The sequence below is a fragment of the Arvicanthis niloticus genome, chromosome 4, assembly GCF_011762505.2.
Source record: "Arvicanthis niloticus isolate mArvNil1 chromosome 4, mArvNil1.pat.X, whole genome shotgun sequence".
NCBI lineage: Eukaryota > Metazoa > Chordata > Mammalia > Rodentia > Muridae > Arvicanthis > Arvicanthis niloticus.
This window is the reverse complement of record NC_047661.1, coordinates 133,346,148-133,369,272: the sequence shown is the minus strand read 5'-3', so window position 1 is coordinate 133,369,272 and position 23,125 is coordinate 133,346,148. Positions and strand designations below refer to the sequence as shown.

The following is a 23,125-nucleotide window of genomic DNA, read 5'->3' as shown; positions in this document are numbered from 1 at the left end:
ATTATTTTGGTGATATTAAATAACAACTTTTTAAGTTCAAAAATATCTATATTTTTACATACTGTTTTGTCTTCCCGAAAAAGCCATCCAGTTTGGGCACGTGTGAAAGAAATTGATTTGGTTGATAAAGTTGCAGAATAAATATCGCTGCTCATTAAAATATCAACTTCTTCTTCTGTTTCCATCTCTGACTCCTAGGTTGGGGGCAAAAGTTAAAATAAGAATCTTGGTTTTCTTCAAAGATGTTATAAATTTCAAAAGTCAAAAATACAGAGTTTCTAAGTAACATGATGTTATTTATTCTAAAACCAGATGTTTAAATTTTGTGTCTAATGTCTTTAATAACTCAGAATTATGACTAATTATGAATCTTTAAAAGCAGGGAACAAAAAATACAGCACTTTCACACTTCTATATAAATAAATGTAATAAACCCACTGTAACTCACTACAAAACTATATGGTCTGTAGAACAATTTTTTAAACATCTTTTAGAATAGAGAGATCTGAGACAAAAATCCCTATATAAAAGTTTTACTTTAAATGCAGATAAATTATCTTTCAGTTATTGCTAATACATAAAAAGAAATCCATCAGTGTTGTCTGAGTCTTTTTAAATAATTTCTAAGAACAAGGGAGCTGGTCATAATGGCCTTTGTGTTTGGGGCATAGATGTTCAGAATTGAAATATCATCTTGGTAGATTTTTCCTTTAAAAAAGTATGAAGTATAAAGTAAAGATAAGTATGACGTGTTCTTCCCTGTCTCTTTTGATTAATTTTGGTTGAAAGTCTATTTTATTAGATATTATAATGGCTACTCCAGCTTGCTTCTTGGATCCGTATGCTTGAAAAACTTTTTTCCAGCCCTTTACTCTGAGGTAATGTCTATCTTTATTGCTGAGGTGTGTTTTTTGTATGCAGCAAAATGATGGATCCTGTTTTCACATCCATTTTATTAGCCTGTGTTTTTTTTTTTAAATTGGGGAATTGAGTCCATTGATGTTGAGAGATATTATTGAACAGTGATTATTATTTCCTGTTATTTTGCTGCTGCTGTTGCTGGTCTCTCTCTCTCTCTCTCTCTCTCTCTCTCTGTGTGTGTGTGTGTGTGTGTGTGTGTGTGTGTGTGTGTGTGTGTGTATACGTGTCCATGTGTCCTGTGCTGAAGGTGCAAGGACTTTAAGAGTTTGAGCAGTCATGCTCAGGGGTAATATATGAATGGGTCTATATTCACAGTGCCAAAGATGAAAGAAAGTCAGATTTTGAATGCAAGGAAATTAGATTTTGAGCAGTTCTTAAGTAGAAATACAGTAGGCTCTCCTACAGTGTGTTGTTTATGCTGTCTGAAGTAATACAGTTAATGTCATATGAGGATGCGTGCTGGCTATGTGCAAACATCTTGCTATTTATTGTGTGCCTGAGACTGGAGCATGTCAGGTTTTGGTACCTCTGGAGAGTCCCAGAATCAAACTCTTGGAGATACTAAAAGGATACCAGTTGTTTATTATCATATACAAACACGATAATAATTGCTCACTAACTGCTTGTTGAAGAAATATAATTAACAGCAGATTGTTTTCAGTAATGGGTCAAGAGATGGTCCTTGATTTATAGATGGATTTCTGCTCCTAAAGCTTGTCTGAACTCAGGAAGATCTTACAGTATTCAGTACCCAAGCTGACCTATACAAATGAAAAAGAGTATTTGATTTATCTTCTCAACCTATTACAACCAAAGTATTTCCTTAGAAAACTTTGTTCAGTATTTATGTTACCCAGGAATCTATTTTCACCCATTATTCATTGTAACAGTAGTGAGGATGGTATTGGTATAATTTCAGGTTATTGCTGATGACTGCTGTAGACTCAGTTGTAACCACAAGCTTTACTACTCAGCCTCCTTGTTCCCAGAATAACAAGGCTTAATTATTTATGAATAAATGCCTAGGTCATAAGCATCTCACATAACTTCCTTGTCTCCAATTGCTAATTCATTTTGGACCCTGGGTGAAACTAGAGCTGTCACCTGTCATCTGTAATCTATAAAACAGAGATACTAATAAGTATAGATTACTTGCAGCATAAAAAGCTATAAAGCACTTAAATTATAACCCTAATAATAAGGGTTAATAAACTCCAGTGACTGTTACTAACACAGTGCTGCCCACAGCACCTGGCAGCTCCTAGCAACTATGGCATATGTAATGGGGAAAGGGCAGGAGGGAAGGCAACTCCAGGTGGGTGATGGCAAAAAAAAAAAAAAAGAGAGATTCATCAAAATTTGGTCAAATCGATACCTTATTTAAAAATCTGTGACCCTCTGTTGCTGACTGCAGCAGACTGTGAGGTAACTTTTCTGGCTTTTAAGGCGTTGACACTTTTTCTCACTGCAGTCAGACCTTTTTCCCAAATGGCCTGTCCTTAACTCTTCCTTTCCTGACTTCATTCACCTGGCTCCTCTCCAAATACCCTTGCTTCTTCTTCTTCTTCTTTTCTCCTGTAAATCTATATTTCTTGGTATGAGTTAGAAAACTATTTCATTAGTGCACATACAATGTTAACTATGAAAGTCCAATCTAAGACAGTGAGTGAGGAAAAAACAATATGACGTGGGAATTAACAAGACAAGGTAAACACGATGGGAGGAACTTTAAAATCATCTGCAGAACAATCAGAAAGCTGAGGCAGGGGAAGCCCTTGAGCTTAGGAGTTCTCCCCACCTCAAAGTAAAAACACAGGAATTATCTGCATGGTTCCCAGTGACAGGTGAATGCTGAGAGACCTCTCTCTGGTTTGCAGCAGGAAAAAGGAATGGATTAGGTGTAATTCAACGTACAGTAGAACCAAAAGGGAGAAGAGGTGGAGGTAAAGGGGCCTGAGGTGGAAGGAAAGCAGAGCCTCTAGTCGGGGCTGTGCAGACGTGACAGTAGCAGCTCAGTTGGTCAAACAACAGATGGCAGAAGGGTCTCTTTGTTAGCAGAGACTCTGACAGTCAGTCAGTGAAAACTAGAAGAAGCCAAGGCCACTGGCCTAGGGATCACCTGAACTCTATTGGAGAAACCAGAAACTAGGGAGTGGATGGTTGTAAGAAAGAAACTAATGCTTTGAGAATTAACCATTTTACACTTTATGCTTTAAATGAAACAATTATACAGAGACTTTGGTAAATACATAAACATTTTCAACTCTTTAGGGAAATATTAATAAGACATGCTCACCTCGTGGTGTATTCGCTGATAAACTTTTTGTTCATTGTCTAACACTACAAAAGACTCAGAGGGTGCAGCATCCCCATTGAAGATGAAGCTTAGATCCCCTCGTTGGCACTTCATGTCAGTAAAGTCTATGAGAGTTGTGTCAAGCCTGTAAAAGATGGGCAGGTAATAATTGACAGAATTTGATAAAACTTTATAATATGCATATGCTATGTGCTTCTTAAGCTCTAAGATGTCGCTATCACTATCACTGTCCAGCTTAGAATTTGTAGGTAAAAACTAAATTTAAAATGTTATTAAAAATAGCATTTGAATGCATGCTCTATTATCTATATTTCCTTTTGCTGAGCACTTAGCTAACTAAGAAAGAAAAGGCCCCATGGTGATACTACCCTTCCTGTACCACTGCTTCCTCATTCCCTCTGCTGTACGTCCATAGGGAAGGCAGAAAGGAAAAGAAGATTTCTTTGGGATCCTATCACTAGCTCAGCAGAGTACTCAAGAAAAGCACAGGCACAGATGTATTGGTCCATAGTCTTAAACTGAGAATGCTATTCTGATTTATAATCATCTTATACCTAATCACCTATGTAAACCTTAGTCTACCCTTCATTCTTACCAATTATGTTAACCTACTGCAAAACTGTGGGGCTTTCTCTTGGACTTTCCAGATTTAGCCAACCATGATCTTTTTAAACAACATTCCTGCCAGGTGTGGTGGCATGAACAAAGTGAATCCAAGACACAATACACAAAGTGAATCCAAGACAGCCAGAGAGAGCTGTCTTGAGAAACCAAAAAACCAACAAACAAACAAAAAAGAAAGAAAAAAAAGCCAACAACAACTAAAAACAAACAAACAAACAAACAAACATCCCAATGTTCCTATAGTCTGAAAGCCTCATGAATTATAGTTTTAGTTGTCAACCTGATATAATCTAGAATCATCTGGGAGGAACTTTCTAAATCAGGTTGGCCTCTGGCAATGTCAGTGAAAGATTGTCTTGACTATCTTAATTGATATGAAAGGATCCATCCTGAAAGTATGAGATGCCATTTCCTGGTTCTGGGCTCTCAACTGTCTTTAGAGTAAAAAAAAGTAAGCTGAATCCTAAGCATGAATATGTTTTATTTCTCTCTGCTCTTGATGGGATATGACTTACTGCTTCAAGATCTGCCCACTGGGAATCCCTGTAATGACCGACTGTTATAATTCCCTGGAATTATAAACTATAATAAACTCTTTTCCTCCTAAGTTATTTTTGTTACCATATTTTTGTCTTAATAAAGTTTTACTTATTTTTATTATTTTAAATTACATGTGTGGATATGTGCACATAAGTTCAGGTGTTCAGAGACCAAGGATGTTGAATGGTCCTGGAGCTGGAGTTGGAGTTGGAGTTACAGCTGTGTGTGAGCCACCTGATATGGGTACTAGGAATTGAACTCTTCAGTATATATCCAGTCCCAGCCAAGATATTCTTATCACAGCACAGAAATTAAGCTAGGAAAGAAATCAATTTCTACCACACATCTATAGACCTATACATCTACATGCTTACTGATTCCACAAGTAACCTAGACCTGCTGTGGTTTAGCTGAATGTGGTCTCACACATTCCACATATCACTAGTTGAAATTGGGAAAACACTGAGATTAAAGAGTTTATCACTACCCTTGAATTACTCAGTCTTATATTAAAAGGCTTATATTATAGGTTACTAGTCCAGGTTCACTCACCAGATGCTCAACTACTCAGAAACTTTTAATCTCAGAAACTGCTTAGCATAGCTATCAAGAAAGAATCATCACAGTCTCTGAGTGTCACTGTGCAAGATCTAGGTCAGCTTCTAATGCAGCTATAAGAATTCATTATTTTGTTGACTTGTCAAGTTCTATCGCAGATAAATCAAAATGGACTGGCTTTCCTGGTTTCTATACACAGGAAAAAGCTCAAGCTCAATTATAAGCCCGAGCCTAGCTCACATGACACATCAATAGTAACCAGGGCTATATGTAATTTAACATCAAAACTAACAACTTTTAAGGACAAAAAGATTATATTATTAACAATTTCTTTCATCAAGAAACGGGGTGAACTTAAGCAAAGAATCAAATATGGTCTCTATACACACACATGGTACACACATACCACAAGAATTAATCAGCGATTAAGAGAGCTGGCTGCTCTTGCAGAGAACCTGGGTTAAATTCTCAGCTCACAACTGTCTATAATTCTAGTTTGAGGGATCTGGCACCTTCTTCCGGCTTCCATGGGTAATAGGCACACAAGTAATACACAGATACATACCCATACACATAACTTTAAAAAATAAAAATATAAGGTGTGGTGGCACACACCTTCAATCCAAGCATTTGGAAAGCAGAGGCATCTCTGAGTTCAAACTTAGTTGATCTACAGAGCAAGTACCAGGACTGCCACAGAGAAACTGTCTTGAAAAACCAAAAGAAAAAAAAAAAATCATTAAAAACAGAAAGTCTGCTCCCCATGTGAACAGCACACACTGTATAAAGAAATTGAGTGTGGTCTCTAAGTGTACAGCAAAGATACCAAAAAAAGTACATATAGTCTCCATGTGCATGGTACACATATACCATCAAGAAGAAAGTATGGACACGGCCCCAGTTGAGGCATGGAATTTTTCCTGTCTAAAGGAAATACAGGGACAAAATGGAGAAGAGACTGGAGGAAAGGCTGTCCAGTGACCTGTCCAACTTGGGATCCATCCCATGCAGAGGCAACAAACCCTGACACTATTGCTGATGCCATGTGGTCTGGCAGACAGGAGCCTAGCATGGCTGTCCTCTAAGAGGTTCTACAAGCAGCTGACTGAGACAGATGCAGATACTTACAGCCAACTACTGGACTAAGGTTGGGGACCCCTATGGAAGAGTTAGGGGATGGATTGAAGGAACTGAAGGAGATTGCAACCCCAAAGGAAGACCAACAGTATCAACTAACGCAGACCCCTCAGAGCTCCCAGAGACTAAGCCACCAATCCAAGAGCATACATGGACTAATTGGTGGCCCTCAGCATGTATGAAGCAAGTATGCTTTGTTTCGCCTTAGTGAGGGAGGATACTGGTGGGGGTGAGTGTGTGGGTGGGTGGATAGGGAAACATCCTCTCAGAAGCAAAAGGGAAGGGAGAAAGTGGTGAAGAACTTGGGGACAGGGGACTAGGAAAGAGGGCAACATTTGGACTGTAAATAAATAATTTAATAATGATAATAAATAATAATAATAATAATAATAAAAGACCTATTTAAAAAAGAAGCAAGTATGATTACCACATGTACACATACAACCATAAGAAAATAAGTGTGGACCCATGTGCACACCATAAAGAAGTGAACACAGTGGCAGGCTGTTGGGGGCCGACTTTTAGCAGAAAGCAGCTATCAGCTTTGCAGCCATCTTGAGCCATATACCCTGACATGAGATTTGAATTACAATAGCCTTGGTTAATCTTGGTTTAGATACCTTGAGATTAAAGAAGTGTGAGATTAAAGGAGTGTGAGATTAAAGGTGTGTGACTTAAGAGTATGACTTAGAAGTATAGAGATCAGAGTTAGAGACAAGACCTAAGGGCATGATTAAAGGTGTAACTTAGAGGCGTGGCTTAGAATCAGACTATAGAAGATAGAACCAGAAGAGAGACTATAGAGGGAGAATCAGACAGGAGACACTTAGAGGAAGAGAGACTGAAGAATAAACGGAATTGAATCACACCCGGTCTGGTCTCCATTCTTTGAGTCTGCCCTCACCCTCGCTCTTGCTGAACCCGACACGCAGACCGGAGCAGCAGCTTGGGCCAGGATACAGTGGCCACCCAAATATGGGTCGGCCCGGGCCTCAACATTTTGCCTGGGCTGCAACATTTATTTTGGCCGCCCCAACATGGAGCTAGTGTGGACCCCAACGTTATTTTGGCGCCCGAACAGGGACTCGAGCTTGGGCCCCAACATTACCAGGCGATGGTGGCACATGCAGGTGGATCTCTATGAGTTCTAGGCCAGCCTGATCTACAGTGAGTTCCAGGAAAGGTAAGCTATATGGAGAAACCTTTTCTTGATGAGAAAAACAAGTAACACACACACATCATGGCTGCAATATGAAGCCAAAAGACGCTAAGAGCTTTAAATATTTTTTATAAGGGTAAGGCCACTGCTGGCCCAATTTTCTGTCAAGAGGTCTGCTACCTAAACTGCGTAAGAAGGCCTGTCACTGGATGTACATTCAGCCCAAGAGAATACAGAGTCAATAGTCATGTCAGAAGTTCACCTAATACCAAAAGGAAATCTTACATCCAAGTACATGATTAAACTATTAGGCTCCATGCTTTGGCCACTTGGGAATTCTAGACTATATTAAAGGTGGCACAGTCCTTTGTCTCCATTTCAGTCACTATCATCCTGAGAATTACAATGGCTTCCAGGATGAGAATGAGAAAGAAGAGATATACAGAAAAAGAGGCCTAGAATTGCTTGCTCTCATTTTTTAACTTCTGTCACAATCCTCCTGTCAGACTCTCAGTCTTAGGTCCATAACTCAGTATCTTCACAGTTAGGTTGTAATGTGCTCCCCATTACCACCACTTTTGTGTGCCCGCCCCCCTTGTGTTGGTGACCAAATTCAGGACTTCACACACACACACACACACACACACACACACACACACACACACACACACACACGCACAGAGCAAGTGTTCAGACCTCATATCATTTACTATAAAAAGTCACACAAATATGAAGCAATTTTAAAGTAGTCGTTTTACATAAACAAAAATCAAATATAACTAAGATAAAAATGATCATTTAGGAATTACTAAATTTCTCTGAGCTCTCTCTTCTACAAATACAAAGTTTATATAAAAAATCCCTCAAAACATTTTAATTCTAAATATCTAAATTAATAATTGCCATACAGGAATAAATATACAAGGCTGTCCATATACACACTTCATAAATATTATGTACTATGTTTAGTGAATTGAGATATTAGTATTAATTTATAAATTTAAAGTTTAAATTTTTGTTACATTAATGTCTAAAAATATAAGCAATGACAAAAGTAAAATTTTAGAATTAAAATATATTTACTTTTTATAAACTTAATTATCAATCATATCTACGAAAAGAAGAAAATTAAATCATCCTTAATATGTTGACTGAAATGGGAAAATGACTGAAGACATGAGCAGAGAAAAGGTAGAACATAGACAGACAGGGAATAAGTATGTAAAAGATACAGAGCAGCTGGGCGGTGGTGGCGCACACCTTTAATCCCAGCACTCGGGAGGCAGAGGCAGGTGGATTTCTGAGTTCGAGAGTGAGTTTACTACACAGAGAAACCCTGTCTCGAAAAACCAAAAAAAAAAAAAAAAAAAAAAAAAAAGATACAGAGCAAAGTTAAGTATAGGGTGGATCCTCCTCAGGTGTCCTTATTACTAAAGGAACCCAAGACCAACGTAGCACTGCAACATAGCATTCCCTGATGCTAAAGAATCTGCTTGAATGACAAACTCATCTTAACTTAGGGTTTCTGATGAATTTACTTCTGTATCTGTATTAGGTCTTACGTGAGCACAAACCTGAATGTGTTAACAGTATTTTAAGTTACTAAACACAAGTAAACTATCACTACCAGAAAAGCTGCCTCCAGAACTTAGCTTTCTTTTACTCAGAACACAAAGCACATCACCTCACCTGATGTTGATACCTTGCTTGTATATTTTACAGGCATCAGAAGGCAGAATTCGGGAAAGCAAAGGCACTGTAATTTCAGAAACAAAAGGTTAAAAAGTAACTAAAGTCTAAAAAATTACTGTAAATTTTTAAAAAGCAGCACAGTAAACATGTTAGTAATTTACCAAATGTTGATGACTGCCTTTAAGATAGTTATCTCCATCTCAAAAACTTGCTCAACTGCAGTGTCAATACACGATGTCCTTATCCCCACCTGCTTCCAAGAGTATCAGAACTAATTCCACTTCAGACTACTGTGTAATACCGATGAGAAAATACTACCTGGGGTCACTAAACACTCCTTCATACTAAACAGGAAATCCTGGGTCTAATAGATCCCTTAAATATCATTGGAAAAATAGCAGAAAAGTCACATATTGAGAGACATCTTTGAGGCAGCTTGTATTTAAATTTGAGTCCTAAATATGTATCCTTGTTACTTAGGCTCACTATGCCTCAGTTTCAAAGTCTGTACAAGAAAAACCACACCATTTACCCACCGACTTTTATCCTACGTGTGCACACACAGGTCAGAGGTTGATGGTGTCTTGCTCTATCGAACCCACTTGAGACAGGGTCTTCACTGAATTGGGAGCTTATCAATTCGGCTAGAATGGCAATCCCTTGACCCCGTGCCTCCACTTCTCTGCACAGTGTTGCATCCAGCATTTTACATGGGTGCCAATTACCAGAACTCAGGTCCTCATGTTTGAACAGCAAGTACTTTACCAGCTGAACACCTCCCTTGCCCCTAAGTTGTGAGTGTGTATACCCAATGCATTCTGACTTGTATTAACGAGAATCAATGTCAATGCAAAGCTCCAAACTAAGTTGTATTAATCAATCTTCTATGGCATCCAAACTATAAAATATCTATTATTTTTCAAATTGTAAAATGAAAACTACTAGTAGTTTTAGTAAGATCTAGAAAGACCTATTTATAGACAGTATATAACAAAATGTACTATATATATAGAATACCATTGTAGCATACAAACAATATAAAATATTAGAAGGTGTGTATGTAATGTGTATAACTTCTAAATTATACAAAATTTGGTTTCAATAACTATTTTAAAGATAAATACCACTAATCACTTAAATTAACACAAAAGTTAAATCAAATGCTGGTAAAAATACATTTATTATAAACAAACTCATAATCTTTAATAAAAATAAAATTAATCAGGGCATAATGGTACGTGGTTTTAATCCCTTCAAACTTTCTTAAATTGAATACTCTAATAATCCCATAAGTTTTCATTTTTTGAAGTTCTTAACATTAAATTATAGTATTTTTGTCAAAAGTATCCCCTCTCCAGGAAAAAGACATCAGGATGGGTATGGCCACCATGCCTCACTGGACAATGACAGGAGGACCGGAGCCATTACAAGGTCCCCTTTAATTATTGGAGGTCAGACCTCTATCCCCACCTTGGCAAGATTAGAATCGCCATGGCCCTTCTATACTTGGAGAAGGAGATGTCGAGGGCAGCCCTGCTTATACAGTGAAGGCCTAAAATCAGCCATAAGCCTAAAATCAGCAATAAGACTGACATACATGCCTGCTAAAACAAAGTCTTGGGTTTCTGTGGAAAAACACTGAAACAGATGGCTATAAGCTATTGTAAATGGGCAGCTTTTGTGGAAGTTTACCAGCCTGAGTAGTCATAGACCTTGTAAATAGGCAGCCTTGGTGGATAGTACCAACTTAGATAAGGACAAGTAGATCACAGGCAGAGTCATAGTGACCAGTCCCCTGAACCTTCACCCAGCTGATATCCTGTTCTGAAAGATACCTGTACTCCCCCTGAACACCTATGCTCCTGTGTCATCCTCTTCCCCACATCCTGCATTTTTGTGTTTATAACCCCTGTGTTAAAAAGTAAATATTATGATTTGATAATTTTAAAAAATTATAGTATTTTAAGCCTTTATTTTATTTTTTGTTTTATGTATATGTCAGTGTAAGCCTGAGTATGCATGCTATATCTACAGAGACCAGAAGAGAGCATTCAATCCCCTGAACTGGAGTTGCAGGCAGTTTGTGAGCTGCCTGATGTGGGTGCTGGGAACTGAACCTGGGTCCTCTGCAAGAGCAGAAGTGCACCTGATCATTGGACCCCAGTATTCCTTTTAAAAAGGTCTCACATACTGTAACCAAGAATGACCTGACTTAGCATGACTTTAAACCTCTGACTACAATTCTGCCTCAGCCCCTGTGGTACTGGGATTGTAGATGTAAGATATAAGACTAAATTACTATAGTTTTCAAGCTTGTTTCTGTTATTAAAAAATAATTTTAGGTAGTTTTCCATCTTAAAAACTAAAATTTTGAGAACTGTCTCTCTAGCTAGAAATGGAATATTACTAGTAGGTTTTACAGTGATTACGCTAAATGTAAGGAAGAAAAGTATCAAATGTGTCATGCTAATATGTCTATAATTTCACTTTTATAATAAAACATAACACACTCTTACCCCAGCTTTGAAAATCCCAGTGAAGTTCTAGGTAAAAGTCACCTAACTGAGAAATAAAATAAGAAAAATTACTAAATGCACTCTAGTTATAAGCTTTGATACTTACAATGTTGCCCATCCCTACCCCCACTCCAAAAAAATTATGTGATATCATTAAAGATCTAAAGACAGGAGGAAAAATAAGAAATTATTCTTATATTTCTTATGTTTGGATTTTAAAAAGAACACAACTATCAAAATAGCTTCTTGTAACACCAACTTCAAGAAGATATGGCCACCAACCATGATACCATAATGAACCTGTTCTAGAGTACCTGTCTAACTTATTAAATGTTAATAATAGCTTCCCAGTTAAAAATAAATATGCTTCTACCAAAACACACACATTATAACCCCAGAATTTTATTTAACTTACTAGTTTAAAAGTAACTTTCATCATTTATTAATCCTTAACTGGTAAGAATTTAACTTCATTTTAAAAGACTGTTTAAGGGGCTGGAGAGAGGTTCAGAGGTTAAGAGCACTGCTGCTCTTGCAAAGGACCATATTCGGTCCCAAGCACCCATGTTGAACAGCTCACAACTGCCAATAATTCCATCTCCAGTGCCCTTCAGCCTACCTACCTACCTACCTACCTACCTATACCTACACACACACACACACACACTTACACTTTTAAATGCTCTTTAAAATTATACTTATAATTAACTGCCTTACCTCTTTTAGGGCTTTTAACAACCGAGGTCGTTTTTCTCCAACACTCTCCCTAGATTGCTGCTTGAGTTTCCTTAGAAGAGCTGTGACTAGAATTTGAAAGAAACAACTGTTTAGTAATTTTTTTTTTATTTTTTTCGATAATTAAGTTTCTAAAATGAATGTTACTGCTTTTTAAATTTTTAAAAATTTATTACATTACTGGGTATGTATATGGATATATAATGTGTGGGTGTGTATAGGTGTAAACTGTGTGAAGAAATCATAGGCAATTCTGTGGAGTTAGTCAGCTCCTTCCACTTTTATATCAGTTCTGTATATTGAACTCGGGTCAGCAGGCTTGAGTTGTTGGGTAGCAACTGCCATCACACACTAAAATATCCAGCTGACCCTTGTTCCTTCTTTTTTCTTTTTTTAAGTAAGAAATAAAAATTGTTAAAAACGCAGGTAGTAATAAAAGTCCCCAATAAAAAAACTTTAAAGATTGCTTTATGTATATGTCTGTGTGTGTCCTGCATGTCCTATGTGTGTGTGTGTGTGTGTGTGTGTGTGCACGCGTGCTCCTAGTGTGTGTGTGGGTCCTTTCTGTGTATGTGTGTGTATATATATATATATATATATATATATATATATATATATATATATATATACATATATATGTGTGTGTGTGTGTGTGTGGTATGTGTGTCCTATGTGTGTATGTGTATGTGCCCTACACATAGGAGGCAGAGGGGATCACCTAGAACTGGAGCATCAGACATGTATGAGTCACTCTTTCCCCTATGAAGGCTGGGAACACTTCAGTCCTCTAAGAGAGCAGCAAGAGCTCCTAATTGCTGAGACCTCTCGCCAGCCCACTAATATAAAACTTTTAAGAACTTCTAAAAACTGGACTAGTAAAAAAGAAATTCTAATAGTCTAAATTTATCTTTGCAATTTTTAGTCCTAAATGAAGAAGACTGCCGGTTCTAGATAGACAGCAAATCAACAGACTCTGGTGTGCCCAAAAATTAGACAGTGGCCAACAGAGTTTTCAAAACTACCATAAAGTCAGTATGCCATGACATAACCCCACTCAAACAAACAATGAATAGTCCCTAGAGACCAAAAGATAACCCTGTGTAAACAAAAAGCCATAGTTGTCAGCATCAGGAAACGCTGGGAATTATGGGAAAGAGATAATTAAAGTTATATCCATTTTCCCCCATATGTGCTTAAGCCATTATTGCTCATCAGCTAAACATTTTAAGGCAGAAAACCAATATAACATTAAAATCTTAAATTGAAATTAAATAGGCCTTGAGAAGTAGCTTAGCATTTTTCATTTTTTTCCCCCTTTTTCCTTTTTCTTTTATTGAAACCACCTCTCCTGTAGCCTGGGCTAGCCTAGAACTCACTATGAAACATATGATGACCTCAACTTCTGATGCTTCTGCCTCTACTTCCCCAGTGCTTACATGCACAATTTTACAAAGTGTTGAGCATCAAACTCGAGGATTTATAAATATTATATATTCTACCAATTAAGCTATATTACCAGCCCTGACTGCTTATCCTATAGCACAAAACATTAACAAAATTAGCAAAAATTAAACAAAAAGACAGGTAGATCACAAAATTTTTGTTAATAATATATATTAAATTTTCAGGTTCATCAAATAAAATATAATTGTCAATGCCACAGAAAATTTCAAAGTAGCACAGCAAAATAGACTTAAAAGCTATCTCGTTAAACACCATCACAAATACAATTTCACACTGACATTCCTAAATACATACCATTGTTTCAGTTAAGGCTCCTTTCAGAGTTCAAGGAGAGTTCTTTTTGTTTTTTTTTGTTTGTTTGTTTGTTTTGTTTTTGTAAGGCAGGGTCTGATGAGTAGCCCAGGCTAGCCTGGAGCTCACAACCTCTACCTTCAAGTGCTGGGACTATTAGGGGTTAAATATTTCACTTATGTGACAGGCTGTAGTATAATATAAAATTGAGTAATTACAGACCTATCTTGAAATTGGTTTTCCATGAGAATTATTTCCTGGCTCTCCTCATAAATGATTAGTGGGATTGCTTCAAGTTTCTCTCCATTTAGTTTGATGTTGGCTACTGGCTTTTGCTGTATATTGCTTTTACTATATTTAGATATAGCCCTTGAATTCCTGATCTTTCCAAGACTTTTAACATGAAGGGATGTTGAATTTTGTCAAATGCTTTCTCAGCATCTAGTGAGATGATCATGTGGCTTTTTTTCTTTGAGTTTGTTTATGTAGTGGATTACCTTGATAGATAGATCTACATATATTGAGCCATCCCTGCATATACTTGGACACAGGGGAAAAGTTCCTGAACAGAACATCAATGGCTTATGCTCTAAGATCAACAATTGACAAAAGGGACCTCATAAAGTTGCAAAGCTTCTGTTAGGCAAAAAACACTGTCAATAAGACAAAACAGCAACCAACAGATTGGGAAAAGATCTGTACTAATCCTACATCCAATAGAGGGCTAATATCCAATATATACAAAGAACTCAAAAAACTAGACTCCAGACAACCAAATAACCCTATTAAAAAATGGGGTACAGAGTTAAACAAAGAATTCTCAACTGAGGAAACACAAATGGCTGAGAAGCACCTAAAGAAATATTCAACATCCTTAGTCATCAGGGAAATGCAAATCAAAACAACCCTGAGACTCTAACTCACACCAGTCAGAATGGCTAAGATCAAAAACTCAGGTGATAGAAGATGCTGTCGAGGATGTGGAGAAAAAGAGGAACACTCCTCCATTGTTGGTGGGATTACAAGCTGGTACAACCACTCTGAAAATCAGTCTGGCAGTTGCTCAGAAAATTGGACATAGCATTCATTACCTGAGGACCCAGGTATACCACTCCTGGGCATATATCCAGAAGATGCTCCAACATAAAACAAGGACATATGCTCCACTATGTCCTTGCTATATTATAGCAACCTTATTTATAATAGCCAGAAGCTGGAAAGAATCCAGATGTCCTTCAACAGAGGAATGGAGTATTACTCAGCTATTAAAAACAATGACTTCATGAAATTCTTAGGCAAATGGATAGAACTAGAAAATATCACTCTGAGTGAGGTAACCCAATCACAAAAGAACACACATGGTATTCACTCACGGATAATTGGATATTAGCCCAAAAGCTCACAATACCCAAGATACAACTCACAGATAACATGAAGCTCATGAAAAAGAAAGTGTGGGTACTTCAGTCCTTCTTAGAAGGAGTAACAAAATACTCATGGAAACAAATATGGAGACAAAGTGTGGGACAGAAACTGAAGGAGGTGCCGTCTGGAGACTGTTCCACCTGGGTATCTATCCCATGTTCAGTCACTAAAGGCAGACACTGATGTGGATGCCAGGAAGTGCATGCTTGACAGGAGCCTGATATAGCTGAGTTCTTAGAGGTCTGCCAGAACCTGACATATACAGAAGCAGATGCTCACTGCTAACCATTGATCTGATCAAGGGTTTCCCAATGGAGAAGTTAGAGAGAAGACTGAAGGAGCTGAAGGAGTTTGTGGCCCCATGGGGAGAGCAACAATAACAACCAAGCAGAGCTCCCAGGGTCTAAACCACCAGCCTGGGAACACACAGGGAGGATCCATGGCTCCAGCTGTATATGTAGGGGAAGATGGCCTTGTTGGGCATAAGTAGAAGAGGAGGTCCTTGGTCCCATGAAGGCTGGATGCCCCAGTGTGAGGAAATTCGAGGGAAGGGAGGTGGGAGTGGGTGGGTGGGGGCACATCCTCATAGAAGCAGGAAGAGGGGGTGGTTTCTGGTTGGGGAAAAAAATGGAGAAAGGGGATAACAGCTGAAATGTAAATAAAACATCCAATAAAAAAAAAAAAAAAGAAAAGAAAGAATTCAGAAAAATCCAAAACCTAGCTAAAAACTGAGTCCACATAGCAGCCTGAAAATAGTCAATGCTACATAACTCTTCTTCAATAAATATGACAATTTTTTCTATGTAGCTATTCTTCATTCTTTCCCACCCAAACTATGAAATAATAGTAGTAGCAAGGAGATGATGTTTCCTTTTAAGCTAACAGATACACCTGATAAAAATAAGACCTGTATCTCAGGCATAATAGTTGTTGTTTAACAGTATGTTCAGAGATTAAAACATTCCATTCTGTAGGAAACTCCTTAAGCCAAGAAGGTAAACAACCCAGAATAGCTTCATTCAGAAGTCCCTGAAACTAACAATATTCACTAGGACCCTCTGTGCCAGAGTTAGTAAGAGTCCCTCTCACATGAAGTTAAGTCAAGCTGCAAAAAAGACTAATGCCTGGAAGAAACAGAAACCAGCTAAACTGCCTGGGAGAGGTTTAGAATAACTGAGGCTCCTGGAAAGGACACTCTGGAACCTGTTGATCTGACTTCTGGCTGTACAGTGTGCTCCAGGTTCCCAGTAAGCTGGGGTAGGCTTTGGTGATATATTTGTCTCTGAGTCATTTCTGCTCCTGTAAATAAGCCCTCACCCATATTTCTGTAAGTAATAACAATAAAACTCACTGATTCACCAAGTTGGACTTTGGTGGTATCTGTTTAAGAAAAACAATAGATAAAAGACAAATTGTGTGCTAAGGAGATTCTAGAAGGCTTTAAAGTCTAAGTGGCAATTCACATAGAACAATACAAGTAAAGATTATCAAGCCTGACCCAGGTGTGGAAAACTATCACCCAAGCAAAAGGTTTTGCTAGTGGTGGAGGTCGTCTGCCAGAGCCCCATATCTACACCCCCAAGAGCCATGCAGGAAGGAGGCTACAGCCACTGGGAAAACCCAGAGCCCCTCGGACCCAGGGAGCCAGCAGGTACAGGAGGGAAAGCAGGGCCATTCACCTTTAGCCCTGAGTAGATCTGAGCAGATTAAGTCTGTCCCTGAGTTTATCAGGTACAGAGAAATGTAGGAAGGCCCCAGGAAAGATCTCCAGGATAAGGAAACAAAATGACTCAAAGACTGAACCAAGAGACAGCGCATTTCCTAGCTTCCAGCAAAGTCTACATCTACCAAAAATAGGTTAGTTCTATTAACATGATTAGTTTTAATTTCAATTAGTATGCTAATAATTAAGCAGAAATAACAATTTTCAAGAAAAAACAATGAAGTCTTAACTTCAAATGTCTTAGCCCCAAAAACATTGACTGCTGGAAGGATGAAATGAGGAGGCTTTTCCCACATGACTCAACTGTTCTGCTGCTTGATGCTGGAGTTCCCAAGTCATGGGTAATTCATGTTTAAGTTTGTAGGTTTCTGAGTCACACCACAAGAACGCTATCTCAACACATCAATTTGTATTTTTAAAGTACTGCTTACTCATCTGTCTGTCTCCATAGCTGATGGCTTCCGCAAGAGGGCTCCATCCCTGAGCATTTTTCACCTTCACTGGAGCATTGTGAGCCAACAGTAAATGTGCACACTCTGCAAAGTAAAACAGGAATGATGATACAATTTCTAGAATCTTTAAATATGAGTGTTATGCAAAAGAAACAAGATTACTACATATGTGAAATAATGCTGTTTGATATATAATTAACTTACAAACTCCCGTGTGTATAATGTTGTATAAGGTCCCCAAAGTCAAAGGAACTCAGCCTACCTAAAAGTAAATTAGATACTCTCTGAAAAAAGTATTGCTTCCTGTCTCCAAAGAATATTTGAAGTGTTTACATGAACTAAAGATAACCTATGAACCTTAAGAGTAATTTATACAAATATCTACAGTTCAGCTGAGTATGGTGGCTCATGCTTTTAATCTAAGCATTTGAGTATCAGAGACAGGTGAATTTCTGAGTTACTTGAAGTCTAGCCTGGTCTGTATCTTGAGTTCCAGACAAGCCAGGGCAAAATGGTAAAACCATGTCTCAAGAAAACATCTACAACTGAAAAAGACCCAAAGGAGAATCTATCTGCCTATATGCTATGTCAATTAAGTGCTAATTATTTATTTCAGGAAGAAAAAAAAATGCCTTTAAAAGGAACTACACTGGATACCCCAGACCTGTATCTTAAGCTTGTCTGTCTCAGTCAATTTATGATACTACTTTTCCCCAGACCCTTAACTTGAACCTGTTTTCTCAGGTAATTATTTCAATGATTTTCTTTATATATATGAGTACACTGTAGTTGTCTTCAAACACACCAAGAGGAGGGCAACAGATCCCATTACAGTTGGTTGTCAGCCACCATGTGGCTGCTGGGAATGAAACTCAGGACTTCTGGAAGAGTAGTCAGTGCTCTTAATTGCTGAGCCATCTCTCCAGCCCTCAGATAATCTTTAGAATCCATCTTTATGAAAGATATCACTTGTGCTTTAGAAATAATTTCTAGGTAGTCAGATCTTAAGCTTTGCTGTGAACACAGTACTGAGTTAATTACCAGGAAATTTTTGTTTCAAATTGTACTGTGCTTAAACATGCCTAAAATAAGGTACTCTAGGTCAGACTCTAACAGGTTGAACCAGCTGAGTCATATTGAACTGAACTACCTTCTTACTTTCCATGGATTTTTGCTTTGCTGGCCTTAGTAGTTGCAGAGACTCCCACCCTGGTATAGAAGACTGTCTTTGCAGGGCTCACCCCTTTTATCCCAACACCACTCCCCAAGACAAGGTAGACGGATGTCTTTGAGTACCAAGCCAGCTTGATCTACCATAGTAAAGCCAGCCAGGGCTACATAGTGAGTACAAACTAGCAAACCACCTGTTTGCTGTGGGTCCAAATGATGCACAGTCTCATGCACAGTGCTAGAGGACTGACTATAGGGTTAACAAAGAGAAGCACTACAGCAAGGGAACAGGAGAGAGGGGAATGGTCAGTTACGGACCAAACTAAGAAACTGAATGAGCAGTTGGAATACAAGTAAAGGAAGAGCTCTTTCCAGAAAAATAAGTTACTTCAGTCAACAAGTGATACAACTGGAGAAGCAAGTTACATCATCCAGTGTACTGGGTGCAAGAAAGCTCTCAGTGAGCATCCACAGAGTGTCCAAGTGCCACTCAAAGACTACTGACTAATAGAGCAAAATGTCTACCGTGGCTACAGTATAGGCCATCGCCACGCAAGGGGAAGAACTTAGAACAGACAGTGAAAGCAGTATGGCAAAGCACAGCAGGCAGGGCTTCCACTGTGCTGAACCAAAGCTGAGGTTTTGTGCTACATGGAAAGCATGAAGATGAAAAGGATAGCCTCTGGATTATAAATATGGAATTAATATTTGTATATTATTATCAGAAAAAGAAATGCAGAGAGGCTTCTTGTTCATCTTCTACAACTGTATTCTGACTAAGTCCATGTGTTTACACTAATAACATTAGCAAAAAAGCTTTTTCAAATACGTATTTTGTTATTCATGTGCATACATGTATGTGCACATCTGTGTTTGTATACCTGAGGAGGCCAGAAGAATATCAGATCCCTTGGAGCTAGTTACAAACTCTCAAGCCCTAAAAAAAAACAAAAAACTTTTAATTTAAAATGCTTAATCTAAAAATATTTTTAAGGGGCTAGAGAGATGGCTCGATGGTTAAGAGCACTTCCTGCTCTTCCAAAGAATGAGTTCGATTCTCAGCACCCATGTCAGGTGACTCATAGTCACCAATAATACCACTCTAAGAAATCTGACACCCTCTTCTGGCCTCCAAGTGTGACAGGAACAAATTGGTACACAGACATACATGCAATTAAAACACATAAAATAGAAAAAATATAAATGTTTTTTAAAAAGATAACATTGTTTGCATGTCCTGAATCATCTATTCATGTCTTTCCCAAAATTTTTCCCACTAGATGCTTGTCTCTTAAAGAACTCATGAAGAAGTGGGAACCTCGAATACCTGTGGACACAACTCACTACAATACTATGCTTGCCCCAACTTAGTTACAGCACATGCTAGTACTTCAATGATCTAGGATAAACTACCAATTTTAATTTAATTTTTTTTTCAAATGGCATTTACCTGGAAACATATTTTCTTATGTCTACTTATCAGTATTCCCTGAAACCAATGGTTTGTGAAGGTTTTTTTATTTATTTATTCATTTTATGTGTGTTTTGCCTACATGTATGTCTGTGCACCATATACATGCTTGATACCCTCAGAAGTCAGAAGACACTGGATTCCCTAGAAATAAGATTTACAGATTTACAAACAGTTGTGAAGCACTATATGAGTAACAGGAATTGAACCAAGTTCTCTGAAAGAGCAACAAGTACTCTTAACTACTGGGCCATCTCTCTAGCTCCTGGTTAAGTGATTTTCAATGACAAAACTGAGACTGAAAAGATGGCCCACCGGGTAAAGGCTCTTGCTACCAAGAGGTGATAACCTGACTTTAATCCCCAGGACCCATGTGGCAGGAGAACCAACTTCCACAAGTTGTCCTTTGATTTACATACACATGCAGTAGTATGCATGAAACCACATGCATACATACAAATATGATTTTTTAATGACAACAATGAGTAAAGTTAAACATTAAAAGTATTTACTAACCTTTATTTCCTAACATCACAGCAAGATGTAAAGGAGTGTTTCCTAAAATTGAAAACAAAATTAAATTAGAAGCCATAACAACATAAGAAGTTTTACTTAAATGTGGTTTCGGCTCCTTCAAAATTGTTATTGACAAATTTTAAGCAGAAATGACACTTCTGTTTTCTGTGTCAAATTCAGAAGGAAGCAAAAAGCACAGCCCAGATTACCTTCCCTGACCTGCCCAAAAGCAACCAGCAGGACATTCACTCTCTGAGATGTTCCCAAAGACTTCAGATTCCTTCTGGTGCTCATCATACCAGTCTTTGTTCTTTCAGTAAATAATTCACATACCTACTCTTGTGGGGACAGAAAACAATGAGACTCAGTCTTAGTCCTAAAGCAGTTCAAAGTTCTTTCAACTGTATGAGACAGGACTCTTTAATAACTGTTAAACACCAAGATATCAAGAATCTCTTTAGGGAGCTACAGAAATGGGTCAGCAGTTAAGAGCACAGGTTGCTTTTCCAGAGGATCCAGGTTCAGTTCCCAGAACCTGCATGGTGGCTTACTACCACTGGTAACTCCTGTTCTAGGGGATTTAATGCCCTCATTTGGTCTGTGTGGGCACTGAATACAAGTGGTACACATGTAAACATTCAGACAAACACTCATATACATAAAATAAAAATATACAAAAATAAAAACATAAAACTAAAAATAAAGGGAACTAATTTCAATAAAAAGTAGTATGAATATACCCACTATCCTGCAGAGAAATGCTACTAAGCTTAGGGTAAACTGGTAAGATAGTTTCAGCTCCTCTCACAATTCCTCAGTATCTGAGGGTCATTTCCAGGACTGCTCACTGTGGACAGCCTCCTATAAAATGATCAGTAACTGTCTATCCACACATGGTTTCTGCGTGCCTTACACCTGGAGACTGGAGCCTTAAAGACCATAAAGACCACACATGTTAGCTATGTTAACTGCTTGAACAAGTAACAAGAAGGAAAAACTCTACCAGCAACCAGAGAAGAATTTGTAGGTTCTCTAGACTATTCTTCCAACTTTTCTAAGGGTATGAAATATTTCAGAATAAAGTTAAGGTTTCATTTTTAAAAAGTTTTCAAAAAAGAAAAAAATGCCTTTTGGGATGGCTCAGTGGATAAAGGTGTTTGCTACCAAGCATGAAAACCTAAATTTGAATCCCATGGGCAGATATGCTGGAAGCAGAAAACTGAATCCTGCAAATTGTCCTTGACATGGTGAAAATAAATGTTTAAAAAAAAAAAATCCCTTTTCAGTACTTTTCCCTAAAATATACAAGATATTTCTGCCTTTGGGATCACATTTAACTTTTAGATCAACAGGGATTCCTCGGTGAGTTCCATGCAACTTTGTCTCAAAAGAGAAAAAAAATTTTTTTCCTTTATATCTTTAAATAGTTGTCTAATCCAGGTGCTCTTATTTTCATTTTCAAGTAAAATGTATACAATATACACTATATTTATATTTTGCATCTTTTCAATTTACTGAAATTCTGTTACTTTTAGTTTATATGTCACTCAATTTCTATAGTGTCAAGATACTGATACGTAAATTTATTTGACCTATATTTTAAATTTCCTGTTTCTTTGTATTTTCTGATTTTCCTCATTCATTTTCTTCAGTTTTAGAGAAATAACCCTTGTAAATGGATTAATGACAAATCAAGCAATTACCTAAATCTTTCTTCTGTTCCTCCCAGTTTTATTATTAACACCTTCTGTGATAATGACCTTTTCTCTTATAATGAATATCTTTCAGAGATATCCCAAATGGACTTTATTTTCTGCTCACCCATCCCAAAATAAAGAATTCAGGTCTCGTAAGAGAAAGGCAAAGCACCACTCTTTTTTTCTCCTCTACTGGTTCAAGGGATGAGCATTCTAAACCTCTCTAAGCACTCACTGTACCTGATAATCATAGCACTTTCCTGTGGGATTCTCTTCAACAGAGCATTCAAGGAACTGGAAAAGTGAGGTTTGCAAAACAAAGTAAAAGATAAAACAGTATAAAATAAACCCTGAAAATTTTAAAATACCAATTAAAGAAATTAAGAACCTAAATACAACAAAACCACTAAATTTACAGATAGGTTTAAATGTAGTAAGAACAACGTATTAGTTGGTCAAACTTTGCCCAACTTCACCCCCAGGCCCCAGACAGGGTCTCTGTGCAGCCCTGGCTGTCTTTGAACTCATCTACCTGCTTCTGCCTCAGAGTGCTGGTATTAATTAAAGGTACTGCACCATCATGCCTGGCAGATCAGACACATTTTTAGGTTTCCAGAGTGGATGAAGTAGTAGTAGCACCATCTCACAGGCAGGGGCCTTTAACTGAACAAAAAACAGTAAAGGTGTGGGAATTCCCTTGTGTTCTGCTTCCTGGTC

General features: G+C 37.8%; 1 protein-coding gene across 2 annotated transcripts in view; it reads right to left on the bottom strand.

The window, feature by feature from the left end:
* The window catches only part of Ankrd13c (ankyrin repeat domain 13C), a 49,355-nt gene that overhangs the window by 15,684 nt on the left and 10,546 nt on the right, over positions 1–23,125 (bottom strand). Inside the window, exons 2-8 of one of the 2 annotated variants that reach the window (XM_034500671.2) lie at positions 20,712–20,753; positions 17,534–17,638; positions 12,182–12,267; positions 11,465–11,510; positions 8,946–9,012; positions 3,218–3,362; positions 63–194 (exon numbers count right to left, since the gene is read on the bottom strand). In XM_034500671.2, the coding sequence (XP_034356562.1) occupies positions 63–194; positions 3,218–3,362; positions 8,946–9,012; positions 11,465–11,510; positions 12,182–12,267; positions 17,534–17,638; positions 20,712–20,753 (623 nt within the window). The remainder of the gene's footprint in view (positions 1–62; positions 195–3,217; positions 3,363–8,945; positions 9,013–11,464; positions 11,511–12,181; positions 12,268–17,533; positions 17,639–20,711; positions 20,754–23,125) is intronic. The other variant, XM_034500672.2, reaches the window with a different exon arrangement.